General features: G+C 42.0%; 1 protein-coding gene across 1 annotated transcript in view; it reads left to right on the plus strand.

The window, feature by feature from the left end:
* Positions 1-25,123, plus strand: part of utrn (utrophin) — a 178,512-nt gene that overhangs the window by 3,261 nt on the left and 150,128 nt on the right. The window contains exons 3-10 of the mRNA XM_069158200.1: positions 14,520-14,581; positions 15,177-15,269; positions 16,693-16,770; positions 18,251-18,343; positions 18,986-19,158; positions 20,092-20,207; positions 20,818-20,984; positions 24,425-24,655. Of these exons, the coding sequence (XP_069014301.1) occupies positions 14,520-14,581; positions 15,177-15,269; positions 16,693-16,770; positions 18,251-18,343; positions 18,986-19,158; positions 20,092-20,207; positions 20,818-20,984; positions 24,425-24,655 (1,013 nt within the window). The remainder of the gene's footprint in view (positions 1-14,519; positions 14,582-15,176; positions 15,270-16,692; positions 16,771-18,250; positions 18,344-18,985; positions 19,159-20,091; positions 20,208-20,817; positions 20,985-24,424; positions 24,656-25,123) is intronic.

Consider the following 25,123-nt stretch of genomic DNA (forward strand, 5'->3'; position numbering starts at 1 on the left):
GTGTGCGTGTGTGTGTGTGTGTGTGTGTGTGTGTGTGTAGTCCGTTGGCTGAAATTAAGTGTTCTATTTTATAATTCAGCAAATTATGTGTGAACTCTCTGAAAGCAAGCTGGAGAAGGAGACAGGAATTACACTCCTCATGTCTATCAAGACATTTTTAGGGCTTTTTTTTTTTTTTCATTTTTTATTTTAAATAAAACATGTAGGCTAATTGTTAACATTGGAATCCACTGTGCAGTGTCTGGTGTCAGAAATTGAGACGGGAAAGATACATGGTGAGAAAGACAAAGATCTGTTGCCTCCACGGGGCTGAATCATGCGCTCTGAGAAGTGACTGACAAACAGCTGAGTGTGACTGTGTGTGGTGGGCAGGTGGAGGGGATGTTTTTGCAGCTGAAGCGACACATGTAGCTCAGAAGACAATCATTAGTGCACTTGTTGACGTGATCTGCATACCGGCCACCGTGAGGCCACGTTTGAAGGGGCTGAAGGATTTATTCACAACTGTGGAGTGTGTACTCCAGCAGCAAAGTCTCTGTTTTATGTCGTTATTACTGTCAGACGGAAAGTTAGCGCCGCTCGTCCCCGATCTTGCAAACGGAGAGGGAACATGTATGTGGAAGCCTCGGATGATTTCAGCTGGTGTTTGTTCCATTTGTAAACTCGTGCTAGGGTGAGATCATCACTGCCATGTGGGTGGAGGAGGACGTGTGTCCTTCTGTCTTCTACGATGGAGGTCAGGGAGCTCGGTTGTTAGTCCCTTTCACAGACATGTGCACACTCGTGCCTCTTGAGGAGCGTGGGATGGTGCTTCATGTCTTGCAGCATGTCACGTCGCTGTGCAAGCGCACAATGGATCAGGGAGAAAAACGTTTGGTGAAGAATAAAGGAAAGAGGGTGATGCAAGGTAGAAGTTTGTGAAACCTGGCCATAATAGAGAGACGGGAGTTTACTAGGACCTGTTTAACAATAAATGGATCTGCTTTGTATCAAGTTATATTATTGACATGCATGTCCATATTTGACCTGTTGCATGCGGCCCATACTTTTGGTCATATAATCCTTTGCTTTTGTTTCTTCTTGGTGGGATGTCAGGTTGGTGGGATGTAGCATGTAACTATTTAAAAAGTTTTATCTCATTGTAAATATAATTTTTTGGGGCTTTTCGTTATGATGGGTGTTTTTTTATTTCTCTGTTTTCACAGACTTGAAGATTAAACAATTAATCCAAATAAATTATCTGTAGTCAGTCTGCGATTTAAAAGAGCCCGAATAGGATGAGCTCTGTCAGGAAACCACTTAAGTGTGGTTGGCCACATGGCACAGCAGCTCCAACAGGGCTGAAACAGATGTTAAGGATGTCTTCACACACTGTTTGACAAAGTTCTGGTTGGATTACCTTATAACCCCCTGCAGTCCAGTCTTCATATCCTGCCTGTTCACTCCCCCCCCCCCTTGCCCATTCCAGAGTGCAGACAAATGCAAAAGGTCAAATATCATCCACAGGGTTAGGGGCTGTTGTTTAACAGCCATGACACCATAATGAACGTCTCACCTGACCTTTTTTTTCTCCCCCCCCCCTCCCGTCTCTGTTTATTTGTCACCTGAGAGCTCTGCTGTGGAAGTGCCTTCTCAAAACCACACTCGTACTGCTCCGGTTACCCGACCTGGTCTTGTTCTTCTCTCATGTTTCTATCTTTTCTTCCCTTCGCTCATTACTCTCTCCGATCATCCGGTGTTAATCTGTTTTCAGTTATGAGAATGACAGCGTCATTCCTAAGCAACAAACTACAGATTTAATGGGTGCCTTGCAGCTCCTCGAGTCGACACAGCGTGGAAATTGGTTGCTTTTATTGATTCAAGACAGCAAATGTAAGAGCATATTTAAAAAAAAAAAAGATTTAATCAACAAGAATGCTGTCATATGTTAGCCTGCAGATAATTCGGGTCAATGTGGACATAAAGTCAATAGAAGTGACGAGTAACCTCCACTTTTGTAAACTGTGTATTTCAAATGTGAAAAAGAAAAGTGAGAAACATGTTGCCTTCGTCGAAATGGGACGCTTAAACTTCAGCTTTATCTGTTGAGCTCCACACAGCGCCATCTGCTCACAGACTGTCTTTGGGTGTGACGTGCAGTGTAACGCAAGATATATTATTGCATCTAACAAGAGAACAATGTGAGTGTCACCAAACGGAGGGTGTGAAGGGTGTGAGCAGTCACCATACAGGCTGAGCTACATGTCACGATCCTTAATTCTAGCTTTGGCCTCTTGCAGCAGGGTGGACCGAGTGCTTGGACATATTTCAGCTTCTGTCTGTCTGTCTGTCTGTCTGTGTGTGTGTGTGTGTGTGTGGAAAGGGATTGTATTACTTGTGCAGAAGTACTTGAATGAAACATTAAGGCTATCTGGAGTGTTTTTCACCACCTCGCAATGGCATAAAATACACCTTTCAAACTGTCTGTGAGTGCACTGATATGCAGGGTTGTGCGAAGCCATAATGATGGGTGTGTATTTGCATGTGCGGGTAGCATGTAACACAAATCAAAACAAAGCAGCTGCACTGTGGCCGCCCTTTGATGCAATGTAAGGACCTGAATATGTTTGTTTTTTCTTCACCTCTGGATTTTGAGCACCACAGTCTTCTATAGGTCAAAGAGAGTTTTCATGAATGTATTCCACTTCAAGAAAGAAAGTGTCCTCAGGAAACCCAGCTGGATGTGTCTTCACGGCGCTGTACACATGCGCGCAAGTCTCTTGGAGTTTGCGTTGCAAAGTCTTTGCTTGTAGCTGAATCGGGCCGCCTGGGAAGTGGGAGGAAACGAGCTCTGCAAAATCCTGGCTGGAAATTTGGGAATGGAGGCGCTGGCCAAAACATCTCCCCTGGGCGCGGTTGTCTGTGTGACTCTGCCTCTTTGGTCCGTGTGCTAGCAGAATACAGACACCCCACCCAGCACAGATGACATTTAAACTCCTCCAGTGAAAGCTGGGAACGGCAGAAAATGATCAGTCTTGAATGCTCCTCTGGGTGATGAACACATGCAGAACAGACTCCTCCTCCTGCGAATCTCCCTTTTTCAAAGAAAGCCCTTCCAGTTTAAATCCCCCTTTTTACCCCCCCATAGCTCATTAGAGCTACAAAGCCACGTTGCCCAATCTACCTTCTGACCCCTCGCATGACAGGATTTACTAAAACAAAAAAACAGGCTGAGGCCCAGAGAGTTGGAATTAACCCTTTTAAAGCTGCAGTGCTTTTCCATCAAATAAGTTCAAGGGATTGAATCCTCATTGAAGTACCTACAGAGTCATCGTACTTTCTATGTTGTTGTTTGGCTGTTAACAAGTTTGAGTTACTTGTTCTTGTATGGTGCTAAATCTGTGTGTAGTGCGAAAAATTTGAGTGTCGCAAAGAGGGGTGGGTAGAGATAGACAGAACAGAGAAGGAGAGCGACAGAAGCTGATGAGTCAAAAAGTCTTGGGTCAGACTTGAGGATTTGGAAATGGGGTTTTCCAAGAATTCGGTGAGGTCTGTGGGATATGTTCCTTTAATGTATTTTTTTTCGCAGACGTTGGTCGGACCACTGTTTCGCTCTGTGTATGTTTGTGTACGGGAGAAGCACAACCATGGTTACAACTTCATCTTCTGATTTTAAAAAGGCAAACCCACCCAATATTTATTGAATTTTTACATGTTAATTGCTGTCTGATGTTGTTCTGAGATAATAATCACAGAAACGTAATCATTAAAGGTCTGACAGAAGGTGGTAACATGTTCAGGTTTGATTTAACTGGGTGACTCTTGCCGTTTCTTGACTGGTGAGGCTCGCGAAATGAAATCAAAGCATCAGGAAGGGAGGCTGAAGGAAAGACGGCACGACAAAAAAGTTAATTACACTTTTTCCATCGCAAACTCCTGCAGCACACTGAACATCAAAGGGTGACGGTAGAGTGGAAGTTTCCTTCAGGGAAATCCGTTTTCTGTCAGCGGAGAATGGGTGTTAACAGTGAAACCTACTCTAGAACGAAAAGGCATTGGGGGTGCGATTTATCCTTGATTGTAAATGATTTATTTTATTATATAGACTGGATATTTCAAGGTTCCACTTTTACAAAAGATCCACCCTCCCACACAATGTTACATCTTTAATATTCCCTCCTCCACCACATCCCTCCCATGTTGTTAAGATGTAAGGTCTGTCCAGACTGTGTGTTTGGCGGTTGGATAGCATCGGAAACCTCCTCCTTCCTCACCTTTCCAATGTCAGATACAGGTGCTTGTGTGACACATCATTGCTAACTCTTCTGGATACAGGTACCACAAGTCCACAACATGGTACCTGACATAAAGTATATTAAGATAAAGAAAAATGAGGTGAGACCGACTCAAGAAAGACCTTATTTGGCTCTGCAGGAAGGCCAAGAACACTGTCAATATAGAACAAGAGGGAAAAGTTTATTCCTGCACTCATGTGGAGGTTTTATCAATGAACGGTTAAAAGGGGCTTCATCCTTTTGAGAGTTGCTGCCCGGCACCCAGGAGTGTGTCGATTTTTCCATACGAGATGTCATCTCTGATGCAGCGAGAGATTTCGGGTGGAGCAGCTTCCCTCCATCTCAACAGTATCAGTCAATGTGCCAAAAAAATAGCAAAATGTAGGCTTGATCTCGTGTGGTTTCTTGGGCTTGTGTGAGAGGAAACTTTGGTGGTTGGACAGATGAGAACACTCAGTGCGGTCTCTGTCAGGGTCTTTTCATTTACAACTCAGACCCTTGACCTAATCAATATTATAGAGAGCTGTATGGCCTCATAGGAAGGTCTTTATTTCACTGGCCAATGTAGTCGTTTAACTAATTACTTAAGATCAAATACCAAAAATCCAGTAGCTCTGATTGTCATGTAAGCTCACACAATGTTTGTGGTGAGACATGAAAATAAAAGACTTCCTTCATTTCTGCCATCTGTTTCTCAGACATGGGATTTTGGCTTTGAAGAACAACCATTAACAAATGGTGTGTGTGTATTCATATTTAATTACAGCCAACTCACTTCCATTGTCCCCATCTGTACCCTGTTTGGGACCCCTAGAAATTAAAAACGTGTGCTTTTAGTGACGCACAAGGTTGTAATACCTCAAAATCAAGATTTATGCACTTAATGTGTGTGTCTGTGTGTGATGTTTATGCCGTTGTATGTGCACTTGCACTACTATATCCAAGTAGCTCGATGATGGATGCTCTCGGGATGTTGCAGGAGGACGCCTGTGGAAAGTTTCTGATTCCTTCAATCACTGCGAAGGCCCGCCTCACCCAAACCATTTCATTCCTCTGAGCAGTGATCAGACCAGCTGCTGCAACTCTCTCTGGGAGGAAGTGGATTTAATTTAGTCAGACTCGGAGCTGGTATTCCTCCTCTGCTTCCTCTTTGTGACGGAAGAGAAAACAAAACACAGGAAAGAAAACTTTCTCTTTCCCGCCTCCCTTCCCCTCTACCCTCTTTCCATTTCTCGCTCCCTGTGTGGGAATAGAACTGTTTGTTCAGTTGCTGCTCATTGACTTAATATATCAATGAGCAAATGGACTCTGGCCTTTTCCCTGCTCCACTGCAGCTCATAGACTTCTGCCGAGTGGCAGAGGCTATGTCACAATTTGAACTCTGCAATACTTTTGTAACTCTGTAAGTCAGTTTTTGAATGTCATAGGTTTCACTTTCATTAAACATTAGCAAAAGAGGTGACTGTAGTCTCGTAGAGTGTCAGCATTGTGTACAAGGTTGCGGTAACTCTGGGTTATGTTTATCTGTTGTTGTTTTCTGAATGAGAGCAGTTGTTTCCATCAGTTTTCAGGGTGGAATCAGCTGTCAGTTGCCGCAAAGCATATGACGCACACACACGCTCACGCGCACACACGCACACACTGCTGTCACCTGTCACTTACCTATGAATTGACGAGCTACAACATTGCCTGTTGTTTTTGTCACTCATTTTTGTCACCCTTCTGTCAAGTGTGTGTGTGTGTGTGCGTGAGAGTGTGTGTGTGTGACGTCACATCAAACAGCCTGGCCCAGAACCCCAAATACACCCACCCAGGGTACTCGATAAATGCTCTCACACTTCTACTTCCTCTTTCTTTTTCTCTGTCTCTCCCACCACCACCTCCACCACCTTGTCTTCCTGTTCCGGATTTGTTGTTTTCATTTCTGTCTCTTGCTTTTTTCTCTCCTTTTTAAAAAAAACCACCTGCTTTCCGTCATGAATTTAAGTAAGTGGATGCCGTGGAGAAAGCGTAACTTTTTCAGAAGGAAAGGAAGGCGTGAAAATAATCTTGATCTCGGTAAGGTTGTTTTCACTAACTTTATAGCCCAGCTAAACATACTAACATTTGACTGTCAGACTTTTTAATAACCACAGCTGTAAAAAATCTGATTGAACATCATCCATGACTTCTTTGCTTTCAGTGATTCTTAATTTCTTGAATTTTCATGCAAAACACCTTTTGACATTGTTTTATTTTGAATGCTACACACTCGTTATTTGTTTGGACCTACTACTCTGAATCTTTAGCATCTCTGGGCTGTTTGCCTCCTTATCCAGACACTCAGCCATCATACAACAGAAGTATAGTGCTGATCAGGGTTAATATTTGGTTATATCTTTACATTGAAACAGCTTTCTCACTTTTTATCGTGTAGAAAAAAATATGAGAAGTTCTTCACTCAAAAAATGAAGGAAAGTAAAATAAATATTTTGGTGGTTGACGGTGATCCTGTGGTAGTATTTCACATTTTGTCACACTGGAAATCACCTCCTTTTTGCATGTTATAGTTTTTGAACCTATTTTCCTGATTTGTTTATCCTCAGTACAGACACCTGACACCGCTTTTTGTGAGACTGGTGTCAAGAGTGCCAACATTTCCACTAATTAGTTCTCATTTTGACAGAACGACTGTATATAATCGTTGTAGTTATTTTATGACCGTATATCCTCACATTTCCTTGAGCCAGGCTCCTCTGTGTTGTGTTGAATTTGGGCATGTTGTCTGTTCCAACCCTTTGAGTTGAGGTGCAGATCAGAGAGTTAATGCCTCCTCCACTACATCGCCTCCACTCTGATCCTGTGTTTGTTTGCCAATATCTGCCCGTTACGCCCTTATTTGTCTTTTTTCCCCGTCTTGTGACGACAACTTGCCTTCTGTCCTGTTGCACGCTGGGATGGTGCCGAACAGTGTTTCTGTGTTTATCTGTGTTCATCCCCTATCCCACGATGCATTATGACTCCCCAATCTTGGCCTGCCGTGTCCTGTTCTGCTCGGCTCCAATCCCTTTCCTTTTCATTGACACTGTCCCTCTTTCCCTCCCCTCGCTCTCTGCTGTTGCATTCTTCTCATCTTTTCCTCCCCGTCTGGTCAAGGAGTGACAGGCAGAGGAGAGAACAGGCAGGAACATTAAAATCTGTCTTGCGCTGATACTCTTGGACTATCTTCTTCTGTCCTTTTTTGGCTTTGGCTCCTTCTCTTCAGTACTGTGGCGGCCTATAATAAAACATGGCAGAGCATGGGCTCAAACTCAGAGGTAGGAACTTTTGACAGGTGTGTAATTCATGATTTGCTGGCAGCTAGTTATGCCACAGGTGCGTATCTCAGACTGCAGATATTGGTGAATGACGGTGTTTATTTTTATTGCTGTTCTGCAATCTGATCAAAAATGTTTACAAGCTGTAAATTGCTGCATAGAGTAGGGAGCTTCCAAAGAAAACAAGTTGGTATTTTCTCAAGTGGATTGTTATGTTTCTGCTCTTGCTCTGTGTTAAATGCACCAAACATGTTGCAGGCTTTACCAAAGTTCAGATATACTTTACAGTGTTTTCTTAAAGCAGGTTTTTGGACATTCCCATTTATTTTCTTTTTTTATTTGAAAAATGTGGAAAATCTCACATTTCTGATTCTCTATTTCAGGAGCCCTTCATGGAAAAAAAAAAAAAATCCTGAAAAATGTAATCTCTGTCTTAATATGAAAAACCAAGAACATGCCTGTTCTTGATAAGCACAACCAATAACGGGGATGTCAAAGTTGTAACACTGCTTTGTTTTAAACAGACAAGCCCAACTTGGACAGTTGTGAATTAGACAGGTGGAGTTTTAAACATTAACCTTAACATTTCCTGCCTTTTATTAAAGTTTTATCGTTCCCAGTCTTTTAGAAGCTGCACTGGTGATTTACAGTTTGTTTGTTATATCACTGCTTTGTGCTTGTAGCACACAATTTGTCAGCCTGCTCTAAATTCACTAAATTCCAGTACCTTATTTTCGTTCACCCCTAATTACACCGATTCACGCAACTATGCAGACCACAGGGGTGCTTTGGAGATGATAAGTGGGGATATGGGTTAATCTTGCTGGATGTTCTGATTGTTTTCATTACAAAATCCCAGATCATCATGAGGGGAAGAGTGTCAACAAGGCTGCACCGGCTGGGACAAGCTTAGACAAGTGACCGGTGGAGGGAAGAGGGAGGAATGCATGGGAAATGATAGGAATTCTATGCATTCCTCTCAACCTACGGAGTCAAAATAATGCACATCTCTGCCAACAAACTGTGAATCAGATTTAGTTGTGTGAACGCTTAATTTTTCTTTGGTTTGTTTTGTTTTTGCGTGTTTGAGTGTAGGAGAAGAGAAAGCTTGTAAGGGCATGTAAGTTGAGTGATAGACAATAGATAACATAAAAACCTACTGGTTTAATTGTTGTAGGGCTGTTTTTATTTCCTGTGTAAGGATTAGTGCCTTCCACTCAGCTGTGGGTGGTGCTCTACTGAATAACAAGAAAGTGTACCGCAGAGCCTCCTTCCAGACCGCCATCAAGATGAAGTTCACCCTGTGAAACTGATTTCACAGCCTTTGCTTGAGGTTTTTTTTAATAGCCAAATTGAGAGCTTGTCTTAATGCTTCATCACCAGTGACCTGAGAAAGGAATGCACGGTGCACTCGGCATCATTAAAATAAATGTATTTGGGGCGGTATGGTTGTCGTGTGCTCACTCAGTGACCACGCATGCATTTTAAAGCTGTACCGAAACACTGACCCCTTGAAAATGTTGGACAAAAGTTACGTTTTTAGCTGTGAAGTATAAATTAGCTGAAGGTAACAGCTGCTCACTGGTGCGTAAAACTTTGTAAATACCTGTATTTGTCTAAGCTCTGAGCGCCGCATGTTTGCTGCGTGATGCTGTCGTGGAAACCCTGATGGTTTGTTTGATTTTCACCTCGGTGCCTCCCACCGTCCCCCCTGTCTCCCATTTCCTGCTGTGTGGTCACCGACTCTCTCCACCTGTGAGAGGCTGGGAGACCGGGGCTGTTTATTTTATGCGTCTGCTCTGTGTTCCCAGCTGGCTGCTTTGAGGAACACGCGTGTCCCCGTGACTTATTTCTTTCCCATTTATGTCATGTTTTGAGGTTTGTTTGTGGCTCTTATTTCTCAATGTTGACAACTTTGCCAACTCTCTGTTATGTAATGTATCGACACAGGGTCCTTCAACTTCAATGAAGAAATGCAAATTAGTATTTTGGGTAAGATTTAACATCTTGTAATTGAATGGGAATCCGATGAGAAGAAACACAACACTGGTCTTCGTGGTGTGGGTGGACACACGTGCATTCAGTATATTAAAAGCACGATGTGTGATCAGTGAGCTGTGATAGGACACCAGTGACATGACACTTCCTGTTTCAATCACTACTTCCTGTTTGTCTGTTGACAAGGAAACACCCTTGTTTCTCAGTACTTTGACTGTACATGACCATACTGCGTGTGTGAACTGTGGATCTGCTCACACTGATGTGTTTACGTGTGCGCGACCCAGTTATCTGAACTATGATGACTGATTATTTGACAAGGGTTGAATACTCGGTCTGCAAACAGATGCTACTGTGACTCCCGCGTCACTGTTCTTGTGCAGTTTGTTCATTTCTCTTCACTGGGCTGATAGGACGTCTTCATCATATGACCAAGTGACCCATTTTCCAGGAAAAGTTCACCAGCATCACCAGACTGTCGCCTGCAGGCTCAAACAAGACCGAGCAACAAATCTATTGAGGGGGACTTCGGAACAAAAATCTGAAGTCCTGCTCAGTTTGAATCATTGAACTGTGCAAAAAAGACTGCGCTTTACTGATTTCCTCAATACTAATTAACATAGCAAGAAGGCAGATCATTCATTTTTTAAGAAATCTACCATTTGATACAGCCAGTGCCTCTTAATGCCCCTTTCTTAGTTTACCAGCTCAAGATACCATGTCGACCAGCATCAGTATGCAGCAACAGCTAATTTAAAACACAAGTGAACCTAACAGAACAATCTGCTATATATAGCCAAGTATCGAAGGGATACTCGCTGTGCAGAGCTTTAAGTTTTGGGAATTTCTTTGTCCGTTTCTCCTTTTGTGCACATCTGACAAGAAAAACTTTCAGATAAATGGTGAGAATTTCAATTTCAGCTGATATAGTGGGTGGGCTTTGTAGTGTAGTTTTAAAACTGATGTTGATGATAAGAATGGATATTCTATGGTCCCAGCGTAACTCATTTACACAATATAACTTTCACTTTAAGGCATCTGACACAAAATTAATTTTTCCAGATTGAACACGCCTGACAGACAGACAGACTGAGTGACACAAAACAAATCCTCATTATCCGATGGACATCATGCATGACGTCCTTGAAGGAAGAAGAATTCTTTGTCCATCACAGGGAAGGCCGCCTTACATAAAGAAGCGCTCATAATAACTGATGGGTTTATATTATTTTGGGTGCTATGACTAGCAACCTTGTCACATTTTTATTTATATTCTTATATTAATGATCTGCTGTCATTATGATAGTCATTTCACACGAGGTGTGTGTTTTTACTATTTACGTCCTCATGAAGAACCACTGAGGTTGAAAGCGGCCTGCGTTTCAACTAATATTTCCAGTTAAATTCAGACTTTCCGTGCCTGAGTGAAGACCGTTTCCTCAACTAAATTAATTTTGTCTGTATCATGCTGGACCTTTGAACCTCATCAGCTTGAAACATCAAAACTTGGGCAAAGCTCCAACTCCAATAAATGTCAGACCACAGCTGATTTCGACAGTCTGTTTACAGTCCAAGTGTGTGCATGTTTTTAGTCAATCATATATATGTCAGCATAAGTGGTGTGTTTGACATGCCTCCATGGCTGAAGCATCTGTGAGTAGATGTAAATAGTCGTTAGTGTACAGTAATGTTATACAGACTGCCCCTTCGTAAGGGCAATAATTTGATTTATTTTATTCTCTATTGCTCGTACAAACACACACTCTTGAACACACACACACACACACACACACACACACACACACACACACACACACAGCCCTGTCACTACTTTGATCTGTGCTGCAGTAAGACATTCCTGTGCTGTGGTGAGTAGGAGCGGCGGACAGGTTGAGGGGGAGAAGTGCGTATGAATCGGGTGTATTGTCCTGTCGGGATGGTAAAGTAGAGAGCCCGGGAGACTTGAGCCCGTAGGGACCATCTCCCCAGGGGCCTCGGAGGCCCTCCACAGGGTGCCGATGAAGCCGGAGGCCTCCACACGGGGCTATTTTTTTTTTTTTTATAAAAGGAAAATTGATATTGTGTTGAAAGCATACTTTTACTATACCTGCACCTCCTGCTCTTTGGGAGTGTTTTCTAAATGCCCCTCCCCTTCTGGCTGCCTCTCTCTATTTTTGGCCCAGGTTGCTTGTTCCCCCCCCCATTCTTTTGTTTTGTGGTCTACATGTCTTTCTTTCTTCCTCTTTCCTTATCTGTCCATGCCAGAACATGTTTAACCATTCCACTTGTAAGTTATCCACTGTAATTGATTTCCATCAGTTACTGGGTCCCCTGTTATGGCACCTACCCTTTTGTCATTAATGCTGTTTTTTAATTTTTTAACCTGAACCTGTCTTTGTCTCCTGTATCTTTTCTCCCTCCTCCTCTTTCAAGCCTTCAGTCAGCTGTCACCTCTTTGTCTTTTTCTCTTCTTAAGAGAGAATTCTTGAGCGTTATTGTTGCTGCTTGAAATTTATGTGAAAAATGGGTCAACCTCCTCTCAGGAGGGCCTTTTACAGCAGTGATTCAAAACACTTTAAAGACAATAGCACAGAGATCAGACAGTGCAAGCCTATACCAGTCTAGGTGACTAGCATCCTCTGCTTTTGTCCCCACTTTGAAACCTCAGCTATCCATATGTCTCTTAGATACTCTTCTTACTTATTGTCCCAGTCCGTGTCATCCTCTTTTCTGCATCTCCGGACTTTTGAGTGCCTAATGTTGAGGAAGAAAATGTAGTAACAAAATTTGGTCTTCCTGTTATTTAGGGTCCTTAGGCCCTCAATTTGAAGAAGGAGAAACTACCCCTTTAAAAAAAAAAAAAAAAAAAACTCTCTTCCAGCACTATTTATCTCACCTCCTCACCTCTTCACCTCTCTCACCCCTACCTCTGGCCTCCCCTTGCAGTACATTCTTGTTTTTATGCCTCTTCTCACCCAGCCAGCGGCTACACACACACACATTAACACACACACACACACACACACATTAACACACACTCTACACACCCCAAACAAAGAAGCCAACGACTGCTGGGGCTGGTGATCATAACCTTTGACCTTTTGTTCAGTTCATGGTGCTTTACACAGCCGCTGGTTGAATGACAGGGGCAGTTTAACGCTCATACGAACACACATTTACCACTTCTCCTCCCCTCGATTACAGTTTGAGAGAGACCTCGGTCACGGTGCTTAGAAGCAGATGTGAGCACGTTTCTTTTTTGACCGATTCCCTCGGGTGTAGCTTTCTGAAACAGACTGACAACTTAATGAACTGTTTTTTAGGAGGTTACAGGAAAGACGCACGAGGCAGAAGGGAAACTCCTCACATCACTGCGCTGATGTATCTGAGGTTTAATGTTGATGATGCTGCTGCTTTGCACATCACTGTGTTGAGCAACGTGATGTGTGTGCACATCTGCAATTACGTGATGGCTTGGTCTGGAGTTCCAGAAGTCACCACCGTATATCATTTTGTCTTTCTGTAATTTCATACCTTCTGAAACAGGCTTTTATTTATAAAGTCTTGCTGACCAAGATATATTCTAATACCTTGGAAAGGATCACTGATGTACCCAGTGTAGAACTTGTAGAGGCCTCCGTTATGAAGGTTTTTCTACTCAGTTTGTGCAGCTACATCTAAACTTTTGTAATGATTTTTAAATATTTACAAGCTAGAATAAGTACAATAATAATAATAAAGTACTTCAATAGTTATAAAGTACAAATATTGTGGAATTTGGATCTTTCTCAAGCAATATAGTCAATATACAGATAACACACATGATTTTTTTTAATTTTTTTTTTTAATTTTTTTTTTTTTAATTTCACTTTACATACAATTTACAAACAATATACAGGTAATCTAAAAAACAAATAATAGTGTGTGTGTGGTTGTACAAACAATAGCAAGGTGCATCATATACGAGAATCAAATTGTAATGTATTAGTACAATACAGTATTTGAAGACGCGATGCAGGCTGTAAGAACTTTCTGAAGAGAGAGGAGTAGCAGTGGCACAGCAGATGATACTAGTCAGCTGTTTGTGAGGGTGATGACATGAGGAAAGAAACTGCTCCTGTGTCTAGAAGTGTTGGACTACGTGGTTCAGTAGCGCCAGCCGGAGGGGAGGAGTTATTGAAGGTTGTGTCCAGGGTGTGAAGGATGTGCATTGATTTCTGCTGCCCATTTCCTGGTTCTGGGGGGGGGGCACCGGTACCGGTGATTTAACCAGCTGTCCTTACTCTACACTGCAGCCGTTTAAATGAATGACAAAGTGTTTTTGTAAAAAGTAAAGAAGTAATTTTCAAAGAGAAGTCCAAGGCCTTGTGTGAGCTACTCTGATCCATTACAGGAGCCAGCCATCGACCAGGCACATCAAAGCAGCTGACCCTCTGCCTGACACACAATGAGGCCTTATTAGAGAGCCATGTTGTAGAGAATAAAGGAGGAGCAGGGAGGGAGTCAAGTGGGAAGAGAATGTGAAGTATTTGCAGAAATGGATGCAGAGTTCAGCAGAACATTATAAATGGTCAGGGGTGTGTGTGCACATGTGCAAACTATCGTGTGTTATCTTTCCTCTAGACACGATGCACCGTCTGACATTTTATTATTTATTTATAAAACACCCTTCTTGACTACAATTTCTGGTCATTTTCTGATGTTGCAGCCACATTGATCTGGATGCTTTTAAGCTGTAACGCCTCCAGCTACAATTACCATTCACCAGCATGGCAGTGTGACAGTGAATTTGGCCTGAAGGGGAAATTCCTGAAATAAACTAGTGAAAATGGACTTTGAGTGTTAACAAAGCTCTTTGCTGTCCGGCGTTAGAATGACGGTACCTACTGCCAATGTCCAGTTTTTGATGCACTGGTTCACTGTACTAACAACCTTCCCTTTTTTTCTACAGATGAGCATGATGCAGTTCAGAAGAAAACTTTCACCAAATGGATAAATGCACAGTTCTCCAAGGTAATGTAAAACATTGCAGACTGAATTAAACACACTAGAAAATGCACTTGTCTTTCCAAACCACTAAAAACATAATCGGTGTGATGTTGCAGTCCGTTTCTGATCAAAAGCTCTCCCTGAAAACTTCGATTTTTGAACCAGCTGACATTTCATTATTTTCATAAACACACCATCATTAAATAAGTAAGGTTAAAGTTGTTAACAGGTCTACTTATTTGCACTTCTCTGTATGTCCAACATAATCTGTCAAGCACAAAGATACTCTTAGTTTCACTCTCAATCGTCTCCTCCATTAGGATAGTTTCAAATTGTTAAATGCCTCTCATTATTACAGTGGTTGTTTCAACCTGCCACATTTTCTCTTCTCTCCATGTCTGTCACTTTCCTTCTAAACATATGTTAACTTTACAAATTTCCTCCCAGTGACAATCCCTTTTTCAGTGTTCAGCTTTTGTGTAAATGCCAATCTTGCCACAACACAGTGTGGATCATTGTTTTTGAACTTTAGACACACTCTTTAGCTCTTATCCTTGGTGTTTACTACTTTAGTTTAAACTTTAAACAACACCTCACCCACTACATGTGCTGTTTTCAGACAGGGAAAACACCCATCAAAGAAATGTTCTGTGACCTGAGGGACGGGAGGAAGCTGCTTGATCTGCTGGAGGGTCTCACTGGCACTGTCCTGGTGAGTTTGTGTACATACATTTATTTATTTATTATTATTATTATTATTTTTTTACACATTTACTATCAAATTATTTACAAATGAGTCATCGCATCCTAAATATACCGTAACATATGATATTTGTTTAATGTCACTACTGTTTTAAAAAAAATAAAAATTATCAATACTTTATATTTACACACAATATTTTATCAATACATCCTCGCCAGAGTTCCTCTCGATTTGGATGTGGCATACAGAAAACATGTTGGCTGTGTGAAGGCAACAAAAACAGCAGTTTTCAAATGTTGATTTCAAACGAGGCTTGTAAAAGTAAAATGTATACTTCCTAACTGCTGCATCTGCTCTAGCCAAAACAAGCACATGCATTACCTCATGTTAACCCCAATGTTAAATTCACACGATTTAATGTAATAATATAATGTCAACAGTAGAGCCACTCAGGGGTCCTGGCAGGGAATTTTTAGTTCCTAGAATTGAAATGGCTAAATTAAAAACGGATGTTTTACAAACACGTTCTATCATCTATTTCATCAGTTCTGGATGAACAGATGTTCTTTTGTTATTTGAACTTTTGTTAATTTCTGCATCTCTGTGTTTTCTGCACATATGTTACTTGCAGTATTTCAGTATTGTTTGAACAAAGCGTTTGCTCAGCAACGATTACACAGTTAGATTAATACTTTGCGTGCAGTTTACCCACCTAATGTTTGATTAAAAAAAGATTGGGTAAAGAAACACATTTTTTTCAGCACACTCCCAGTAAGTATATGGATAGCTTCAGTGACCACATACATTTTTATTCGGGTATACCTTTTTTTTTTTATTATTAGTGTCACCTCTCAAACAGCACATCAGCTTTCAAACACCTGCAGTCGAGTTAAGTGCCAACTGACTCGCTATATAGGCACACACACACACACACACACACACACACACACACACACACACACTCCCTCCCTCTCACTGATACCAGAATACTAATTCCATAATTGGGTGCAAATGACTGGTTGAGGTATGTGAAGACTTAAAAGGGATTTTCCCTTGGCAGCCCTTCATCCTGCCATTCTTTCCATAAGTTGGCCTGTGGCCGCTGCTGATAGGGTAATGCGTGTGATGAATGTATGGTGTGAAATACTCTGCTGAGTGATGGCGTACTTTCTCTTGGTGTAGCAATGACTCCCTCCATTTTACTCCTGAGCTTCAACCTGAAGAAGGTGTATATTTGTAAATGAACGTCGTATTCAATTTTCCATGAATTGAAACTAATTTTCTCATTGTCATGAAATTTTACAACCGGTCAAAGTAAACAAGAGATAAGACTGCTGATAAACATCATTTTTAGGTTCCTGTAGCCTCATGATTGGCCAGTGAGCAGTGAACATGCTGTCAGCTGATTTCTGCTGTATTTCCTCTTCCCCAGACCAAAGAGCGAGGCTCCACCAGAGTCCACTCCCTCAACAATGTCAACAAAGTACTTCAAGTCCTGCATCAAAATAATGTGAGTACCTGAAGTTTTCTGCTGTTTTTTGGGGCTGTTGTCTCATCGGCTGCTGTTTGATGGATGCCGAAACATACATCCTTACTTCTGGAATTGTCATTAAGGCCAAATAGTCTGCAGGGTTTCATGGTACAAGCAGGAAAAGGGAACCATAATAAGCTATGCAATTATGTGTTGTTGTATTTTGCCTGCGACATGCATTTCCAGTCAAGGTGCCACTGTCCTGATTCAAACCAGTAACACCTCCTCCAACTATATAAGGCTGCATGCTATCCTGTGGCCTTTAAGCTGAATGTATCACTTTGTCTACATTGTGTTGTGTCCCTCTGCCTGTACTTTGTCTCTCTGCTTCCCTCGCTCCTCCATCATCCCACCCTCTTTCTGCGTACAATAATGCCTTGACCTTAGCAGTGGGAGATAACGGGCAGGGCATGCTCATTGGAAGTAGCAGAGGCAGGAGTTTGCATGCAAACCCTGCTGGTGTCCCTCCTGTAGGAGCCAAAAAAAAGCTGTCAGCAGGCCAGAGTTCCCACAAGCCTGCTGACTGGAAGGAAATTGAAAGGAGACCATTGAAGTTTATTTGAAATAAAAATAGATAAAACAGAAACCAAACTTTGATGTCAAGTCTTAGCCATGAAAAAACATCTTTGTTGTGCTGCAGTCATAATTTTGCTGTGAAAGATCTGTTTGGAGTGTTTGTGTTGTTTTTGGACCTTTTATTCTCTTCATGCTGACTAATGAGCAGACATCAGGTGTGTGTAAGGAGTGTTCGCTTCAGGAGACTGTACCGGTGTATATGTCAGCTTTGTTTAGTTAGAGAGGCAGAGACACTGAAAGACAGACATGTGGCAGTATGAGGCTAATTGGGACAAGAGATGGGTGAGAGGTCAGCTCTGTATAGACAGAGAGAGGTCACTTCATAGTTTGACCAGACACTTGACCTCATGTTCCAGTCTCTGCCTTGATCCTCTCTAAAATATTTATATGTAATCAGATGTGGAGCATTATTATTTATCCTGCTGCGTAAGGAAACTCGAAAATGACTGTGATCAGAGCTGCTGCTTTTAAGAGGGAACTCTTCTGACTTTACTCATCAAAGTATGTTTACAGGTCTTGTGGAGTACTGCTGCACATGCAGAATAATGTTTTTTGTGGCTCTAGGGCAATCTGGGCAAAATGTAATTAAATGCTTGTAGGGATCACTTAGTACAAGTGTCACCTTGTATAAAGGTGCTAACTGGTTTAACACTGATTATTACCAGCTTGATTTTACAAGATTTTATAATCACTGCAGAGAACTGTGTATATTTTACTATAATGCAACTGGGTGAGATCTGCAATTCATCACCTGAGTTGCTTTACTACCTTAGAAGATATGAATTGTTAAGAAGTTTACACCATTGCAGTTTTTTTTAAATTTTTTTTAAATTTTTTTTAAATTTTATTAACTCGATGTCTTATTGGCTGCCCCCTCTTTCAGGTGGATCTGGTGAACATAGGAGGAACTGACATTGTGGATGGGAACCACAAGTTGACCTTGGGCCTCATCTGGAGTATTATCCTACACTGGCAGGTGAGCATTTTACACACACACACACACACACACACACACACACACACACACACACACACACTAAATAATGCATGCTTAATGACCTCGCTGCTCACTGGTGTTCCGGAGGGATCACAAATACAGATGATGGAAAATCAAAATTGATGTGCACACATGCGTGCATGCATGTAAACATATTGATCATCCAGTGCTTTGTGAGTTTGACCTGCTGAAATATATAACAGCTGTTTAAACTTGTTAATCATGAGGTTCTATAAAAGAGGTTTGGACACAGTCAATATTAGTTTTTCATTGGATGCACTGAGTTTTATATGCGTGTCTTTTGTTGTCAATAAAAGGTCCAAAAACAACACAAACACTATATCCAAAGAGATCTTTCACAGCAAAATGATGACTGCTGCACAACAAAGATATTTTTTTCATGGCTAAGACGTGACAAAATGTTGGTTTCTGTCATGCTGTCAGTTGCTGACGCTCTTATTCATCATGCTGTTAGTAATAAGAGGATCACTAGAATGATTATCAACAAAAACTACTCTCGATAAGAATATCCAAGCTAATGTTATGAATCAAAATGTGCTAATGTGCATGTTTTTACTCTTGTGTGTTCATCCATATTAAAGTGAGTGCATGTTGTTGTAGGTGAAAGACATCATGAAGGACATCATGTCCAACCTGCAGCAAACCAACAGTGAAAAGATCTTGCTGAGTTGGGTACGGCAGTGCACCCGCTCATACTCAGAAGTCAATGTGCTGAATTTCACCACCAGCTGGGCTGATGGCCTGGCTCTCAACAGCATCCTGCACCACTTCAGGTAAGGAGGGAACATGGGACTCAGGGGAGCAAGAAATGTGGACATTGCAGCAAATCATTTTACTGCTGGTATTTGTAAAAATGGCCACAGAGCCTCTTTTTACTCTCATGTTTTTGTGTTTTGTTGCCTATAGTTTGAATTGTATTGAGTTGCAGCAAAGCAATTTTTGTGAGCTTGCATTTTCCAAACTTAAAGGAATACTTTTATGTCCCACTGTTGTCATATTTGTTTCTCTGGGAAGATTTTTTTTTTTTTTTTTTCTTGAAGTTGACATTACACATTTGACATGTGATCTTTAACTCTGAATGTATAACATATGGGACACAGACCAAGACCTACAGTGTGTGTGTGTGTGTGTGTGTGTGTGTGGTGGAAGGTCAGGTTGGCAGGTCAGCCTGCAGGGTGTGTGTACACTGCTTGACTTGCCATGTCACTGCTCACGCTTGGTGTGTGTGCGCCTACGTTGTTGTGTCTGAAAGAGAGGGAGAGAAACGGTCAGAGGTGTTTCCCCCTTTCTGTAACCCCTTGTCCTTACTGGCGACATGATCACACGTACACACAGGGCTGTGAGAAAGGCCAGTGTTGGTTTAGACCTGGGCCTCGGGTTTAGGTGGATCACTGAACACACACATTCCACACCCAACTAGCCTCAACACAAGTTCTCCCGCACTATTCGGGGAAGAGTCTTATCTGTACACTCAATATATGTAAATATGTCAGATATTTACAAATGTGTTTCTGTGTAAACAACATCCTCAGAAAAGCAACGTCTTGTGGTTTGTGAGTTTTTAGATGAACCTTCTTCAATCCAACAGACATGGCACTTTTTAAGAAATGCATAAATTCCACGTGTGTGGTTGATGAATGATCTCATATTGTGACTATATTAGTGACCGTCTTTCTTCTTGCTGCCGTTCTGCGCGTGTCTTAAAGGCCTGGTGCGTTCAGCTGGGATCAGGTGGTCCGGCTGAGCCCTGTGGAGAGACTCGACCATGCCTTCAATGTAGCCAAAGACCAGCTAGCTATTGAGAGGCTACTGGATCCCGAAGGTAACTTTATTGAGCCATTTAGAGCCCTTTCTCAGAGATAAACTGTTAATTCTGACGACAGCAACTAACGGAGGGTTTTAGGAAAATCAAAGAAATTAAGAAGGCAACCATCAGCTTCCTTTTATAGTAGTTGGAAGAAATAAAAGTTGGATACGCGTTTACCTAAAATTCCCGAATCTTAAAACATAGTCTGTGTTCAAGATGTTCTGCCAGCAGCTGGATGAACTCAGTGGATTAAATTCCTCAACATTGTCTTTGGCTGAACATCTGTAAGAAGTTTGATGCACATACTTGAGCTGTCTAAATCCAGACACTTGTTTTTTATGTCATGACCGAGGGGCAGTCTCACCTGACCTGTATCAAAGCCATGTTTAATTTGTATGACTTGTCTCAACCAGCCATTTTGTCTCACCTTCCTTCCTGTCTAATCTCCTCCTGTCTCCCTTAACTGTTATCTCCTTCTATTTCTCATACTTCTTTGCTCCTCATGTAATTTTCACCTCTTTATCCCACTCTCTCCCCCGCCGGCCTCTCATGCTCAATTTGTATCTCTGATCTCTCTGCCCTACATCCATCTCCCTCCCTCTGTCTTGCTCTCTCTCTCTCTCAGACGTGGCGGTGCAGTTACCAGATAAGAAGTCCATCATTATGTACATAACTTCACTTTTCGCGGTGTTGCCCAAAGACGTGAGCATGGAGGCTATCAGGGAGGTGGAGACCCTGCCACGCAAATACAAAGTGGAGGCTGTGGACGCAGGTTCAGGACTCAGGACTCAGGTAAAACAAACAGTACAGCTGCTACTATGTGTGATATGGCACAGGAGGGTACAAGACAAGCTTTTCATTTCAGGGCAAAGTGGGTTTAACATGTGGGTTTGAGACCCAAGTGTCAAATCACGGTACTATTCTTAAAACCCTTCTGAACTACTCACAAAGGGAGTCCGTGGTTACATCTGTTCCTCCAAAAATTCAAGGTGTTCTTTCATGCACACAAAAATTCACAGTTGGTACACAGAAGCAGAGCAGGTCCAAACTTCAGGAATTCACAACTGGAATCGAAAAGTGTTTTTCCTGACAAATAGCTGGTTCTTATAAATCTGACACTAGATTCAATTAAGAATCACTTATCATCATCCAAACCGAGGCACAAATGAAATACGCTTTCTTTCCATTCATTTGAACAAGCGCTGTTCTTCATAAGCCATAATTCTTAGCTATCGGATGTTTACAGTCAGGAACCAAGTCAGCATTGCTCTAACTTGATTTAAAACTATGCATATATAAAGAAGATTATTGCTGACTCGAGCTTTTTGTGTTTGTTAATGTATGTGTACAGAGATGAACGCTATTGTATCGTTCATTATTCCTTTGGCCTTCTGATTCTGCAAAGAGAGGCTTTAACTCGGTCTATGTTAGCCTTTTCCATGCCAGTGATACTCACTATATGCTGTATGAACTCGGCTAAAGGGATTTAATTTCTGTATAGATTACATATATACATATTGTTATGTCCCTAAAAACAACTGTGTGGAACAATCTCAACCACAGTTATTTCAGTAGTGACATGGTGCTCGAGACCAACTGATCCGTCTGACTGCCTGTCTGAACCGCTCTGTCAGCATCGATGTAAACAAACTATTATCTTTTTCTATGAGTGGAAAGACCAGGTTCCTTAAAAACAACTGCAAAGAATTGAACTCATAACTGCTTCAGCTTCGCTGTGCTTTGTATCTGATCAGTTAGTTTGAAGGCCACAGACCTTGCTATGTGCAGGCATAAGGAATATTGTGAAGTGTCTTATTGTGCGTTGCCAGATTGAGTGAGTCACTCCAAGTCTGAATAAAAGCAGTCTCCTTCATTCTCTCCAGCGTAGCTCATGAAAAGCACAGCAGGCACGGGCAAATAGGGAGCAGAGCCATGACTCACCCCTCTGACATTATCCAACAGACCGAGCTGCATGCTGGAAACACAGAGCTGTAAATGGAAAGGGAAATGGGGGAATAAATTGATGTGAACGGGGGTGCGAGCAGAGAGTTGACAAGGAAGGTTGTTTCAGCATTAAAGTATCTGTGTTGGTGGGTTTTAGTTTGTAACGGATATGCACATAGTACAGTTTAATGTTTAACATCTGTGGAAATTTCAGTGTCTTCTTGATTTTGATGCCCTTCCCTGCTGTGTCATGAACTTGTGTTTGTAAACTGTGCAAAACGTTGCTTTATCCTGTTAAACATATTTCATGAATACAGGAAAAAGGAATAAATTAAACTCAGCTTGATTCGATTGATTAAAATGATGTATGCCTTTACGCCATATTAGTTCGCTCTTCAGCCTCTTCCTGCCTGCTGCGCGGTTCGATCACATGCAGCCTTCAGGCAGCTCATTTTTAGAGGTTTTCAGTCAGAAGTCAGAAAATCCTGAAACCACCTCTTAAGTTTTTATTGCCCATGGGCACATACTTCACACGCCCTGGAATGAGAGCTGGAAAAGTCTTTTTAAATAGTGCTCTGATTGGTCCAACAAGGGTTTACTTTCCTGGCACACTTTCTCTTCCCATAGGAAGTGATGCGTAATACTGCTGAGAGGGAGACCGACTGGAGGAACAATAAAGGGTCTTTGTTTCCGATGGCTGTGTATGGCTTGAGCTTTCGATTCACAGTAGTGGTTCATCACATTGTTTAGGTGTTTGTTTTGGATAATGGTTGTTTTTAGTGTATCATCAGCTTGAGATATAATGAAAAGAATTTCCATTCCCTGCATTAATATTGTTAGAAAGCACTGGTGTGTGTGGGAATGCATTACATGCTCCTGATCACAACTGCAAAAGGGATGAATGCAGGAACTGAGTCTAGCAAATCATCTGGTGATGATAAAGTGTTCTGTTGAGCCAGACCACAGTTATTTTACAGCCATTCAAGTCAATAAATAGACCAAGGCTGCAGTCCCCCCCCCCCCCCCCTCCCCCCCTCTCTCTCGTCTTTATTTATCTTCCTGTTCCTCTCTTTCTCTGCCAGCTGGTTTAACATAAGGGCTTACAGTGCTTTTGTCATTTTTATTTTTTTTTTCTTCCAAAATATCCAAAAGGTCGCTGAAAATTTTCAGCAGGTGACCTTTGCTGAGTTTACTGCACAGCCATTACCGCTGTGTAATTTCAGCCTGGAAAACAAAGGTCTATTTGACTTGTTACTGTACCAGTCTCTACACATCCATTAGCATTTCTGTCATCTTTGACTTGGCATCGCTGCCACTGCAGAGATTTTATCTCCAGTTCAGCTCCAGACAGATTTGTTGAGCTCTGTCAAACTTTTTCCTACACTTCCCACACAATAATGGAAACCTGGAATAGTTTAGTTTGTCTGCGCTGTTGTTAATATAGGACACTGCAAGTCTGTGAGGTGTTGAACAGCTCTGCAGTTGACAGAGTTCATGATTTTAGATTTTGTTGAAATGTAGCTGCTTTCTTTATGGTGTTTTATTTAGAAAGAATAGCTAAAGTTGAAGGAAACTGCTCTTTTATGGTTGAAAATGTTGAATTAACATAACAGGTCCAAACACAAGTTTTTCCTCTACTCCTTATTGTCCTAATCATGTCCTTGTATTTCTCCCTTGAAGGTGCATCATCCGTCTCCCTGACTGTGCAGTCAACTTTACCTTTGTTATTGCTGTGTTTAAAAACTCCTGACTTCCTAAAATTAGGATTGACCTGCCCAGTTAGCCAGGGGAACCTCCCAACGTTCTACAGCAATAGTTTTTTTTGTTTTGTTGTTTTTTGTCTCAGCTTAGCAGGGCAGGTCGCTCTGCATGTTCCGGAGCAGCACAGCCCCCTCCCAGATGTCTGGGTCTATTTTAAAACTCGCCAGCTGATGTGCACAGATGAAATTCATTGTACAAAGGACAAATGGAGGTTTTGGGCACGGTCATGTTTGATAGACATGATTGCCCTGAGAGCCTATTCAGTTTTGTGTTTGAGTTTTAGTTTAGCCATGACATGTCGGGTAATCAAACATTTTTCTCTCACAGTGGACTTTACCCTCTATGATAACAAAATTATATTATACTCTATATCCCTCTTGTTCCATCCTCTCTGTGAGTATAGAGCTTCATACATCACTCACTTTTAAATAGTTTCCTATCGATACAGTAATGATAACAGCAGATGAGAACGCAGTGTCTATGATTTGGTCAACCCATGCCTCCATCCCTTTCCTTCTGTTTCTCAGACTGTGCAGATGGAGGAAGCAGGCAGCAGCCCCCGGCCTGAGACCCCCAGCACACTGACCGAGACCGAGGGGGAGATGGAGGCCAGCCTGCAGGAGGTGGACCTTGACAGCTACCAGACCACGCTGGAGGAGGTTTTGACTTGGCTGTTGTCGGCCGAGGATGCCCTGCAGATTCAGGACGAGGTGTCGGACGATGTGGAAGAAGTCAAAGAGCAATTCCACACACACGAGGTAAAAGACAGATATGCAGGTTGACTCAAGGCATGCAGAGATGCAAGCGTGCATGTACAGTTACAGACGTCCAAACTCAACAACTCTGTCGTTCATCCTGTGGTCATTTATTCCTGAAACTGTAAAACACAAAAGCAGAACATACAGTTTGGAAAAGTTTTTAGACAAACGATGACGATCCATATGTTATTGACTAGCACAGCAGTTTCTCCTCCAAACACTGTCACTGTCATTGAGACAGAAGACAGAATCCCACAGATGGAGGCCCCCCACAACCAGCAGTACATGCTCCGTACACGTTGGGAATGCCAGGAATTCTTGCGAGAACAGTGGTGCATAGCACTCTACGGTGCCCTGGCCCAGAGCTTGCTTGCTTGCTTGACAAGGCATAGTTGCAAGGTTTGTGCCTGTGCATGTGTATAAAGGGGCTTTGGCTTGATTCCCTTGGCTGAAATCTGAATATTTGTG

The sequence above is a fragment of the Embiotoca jacksoni genome, unplaced genomic scaffold (assembly GCF_022577435.1).
Source record: "Embiotoca jacksoni isolate LCO1_2020_lvr unplaced genomic scaffold, fEmbJac1.0.p SCAF_23, whole genome shotgun sequence".
Taxonomy (NCBI): Eukaryota; Metazoa; Chordata; class Actinopteri; family Embiotocidae; genus Embiotoca; species Embiotoca jacksoni.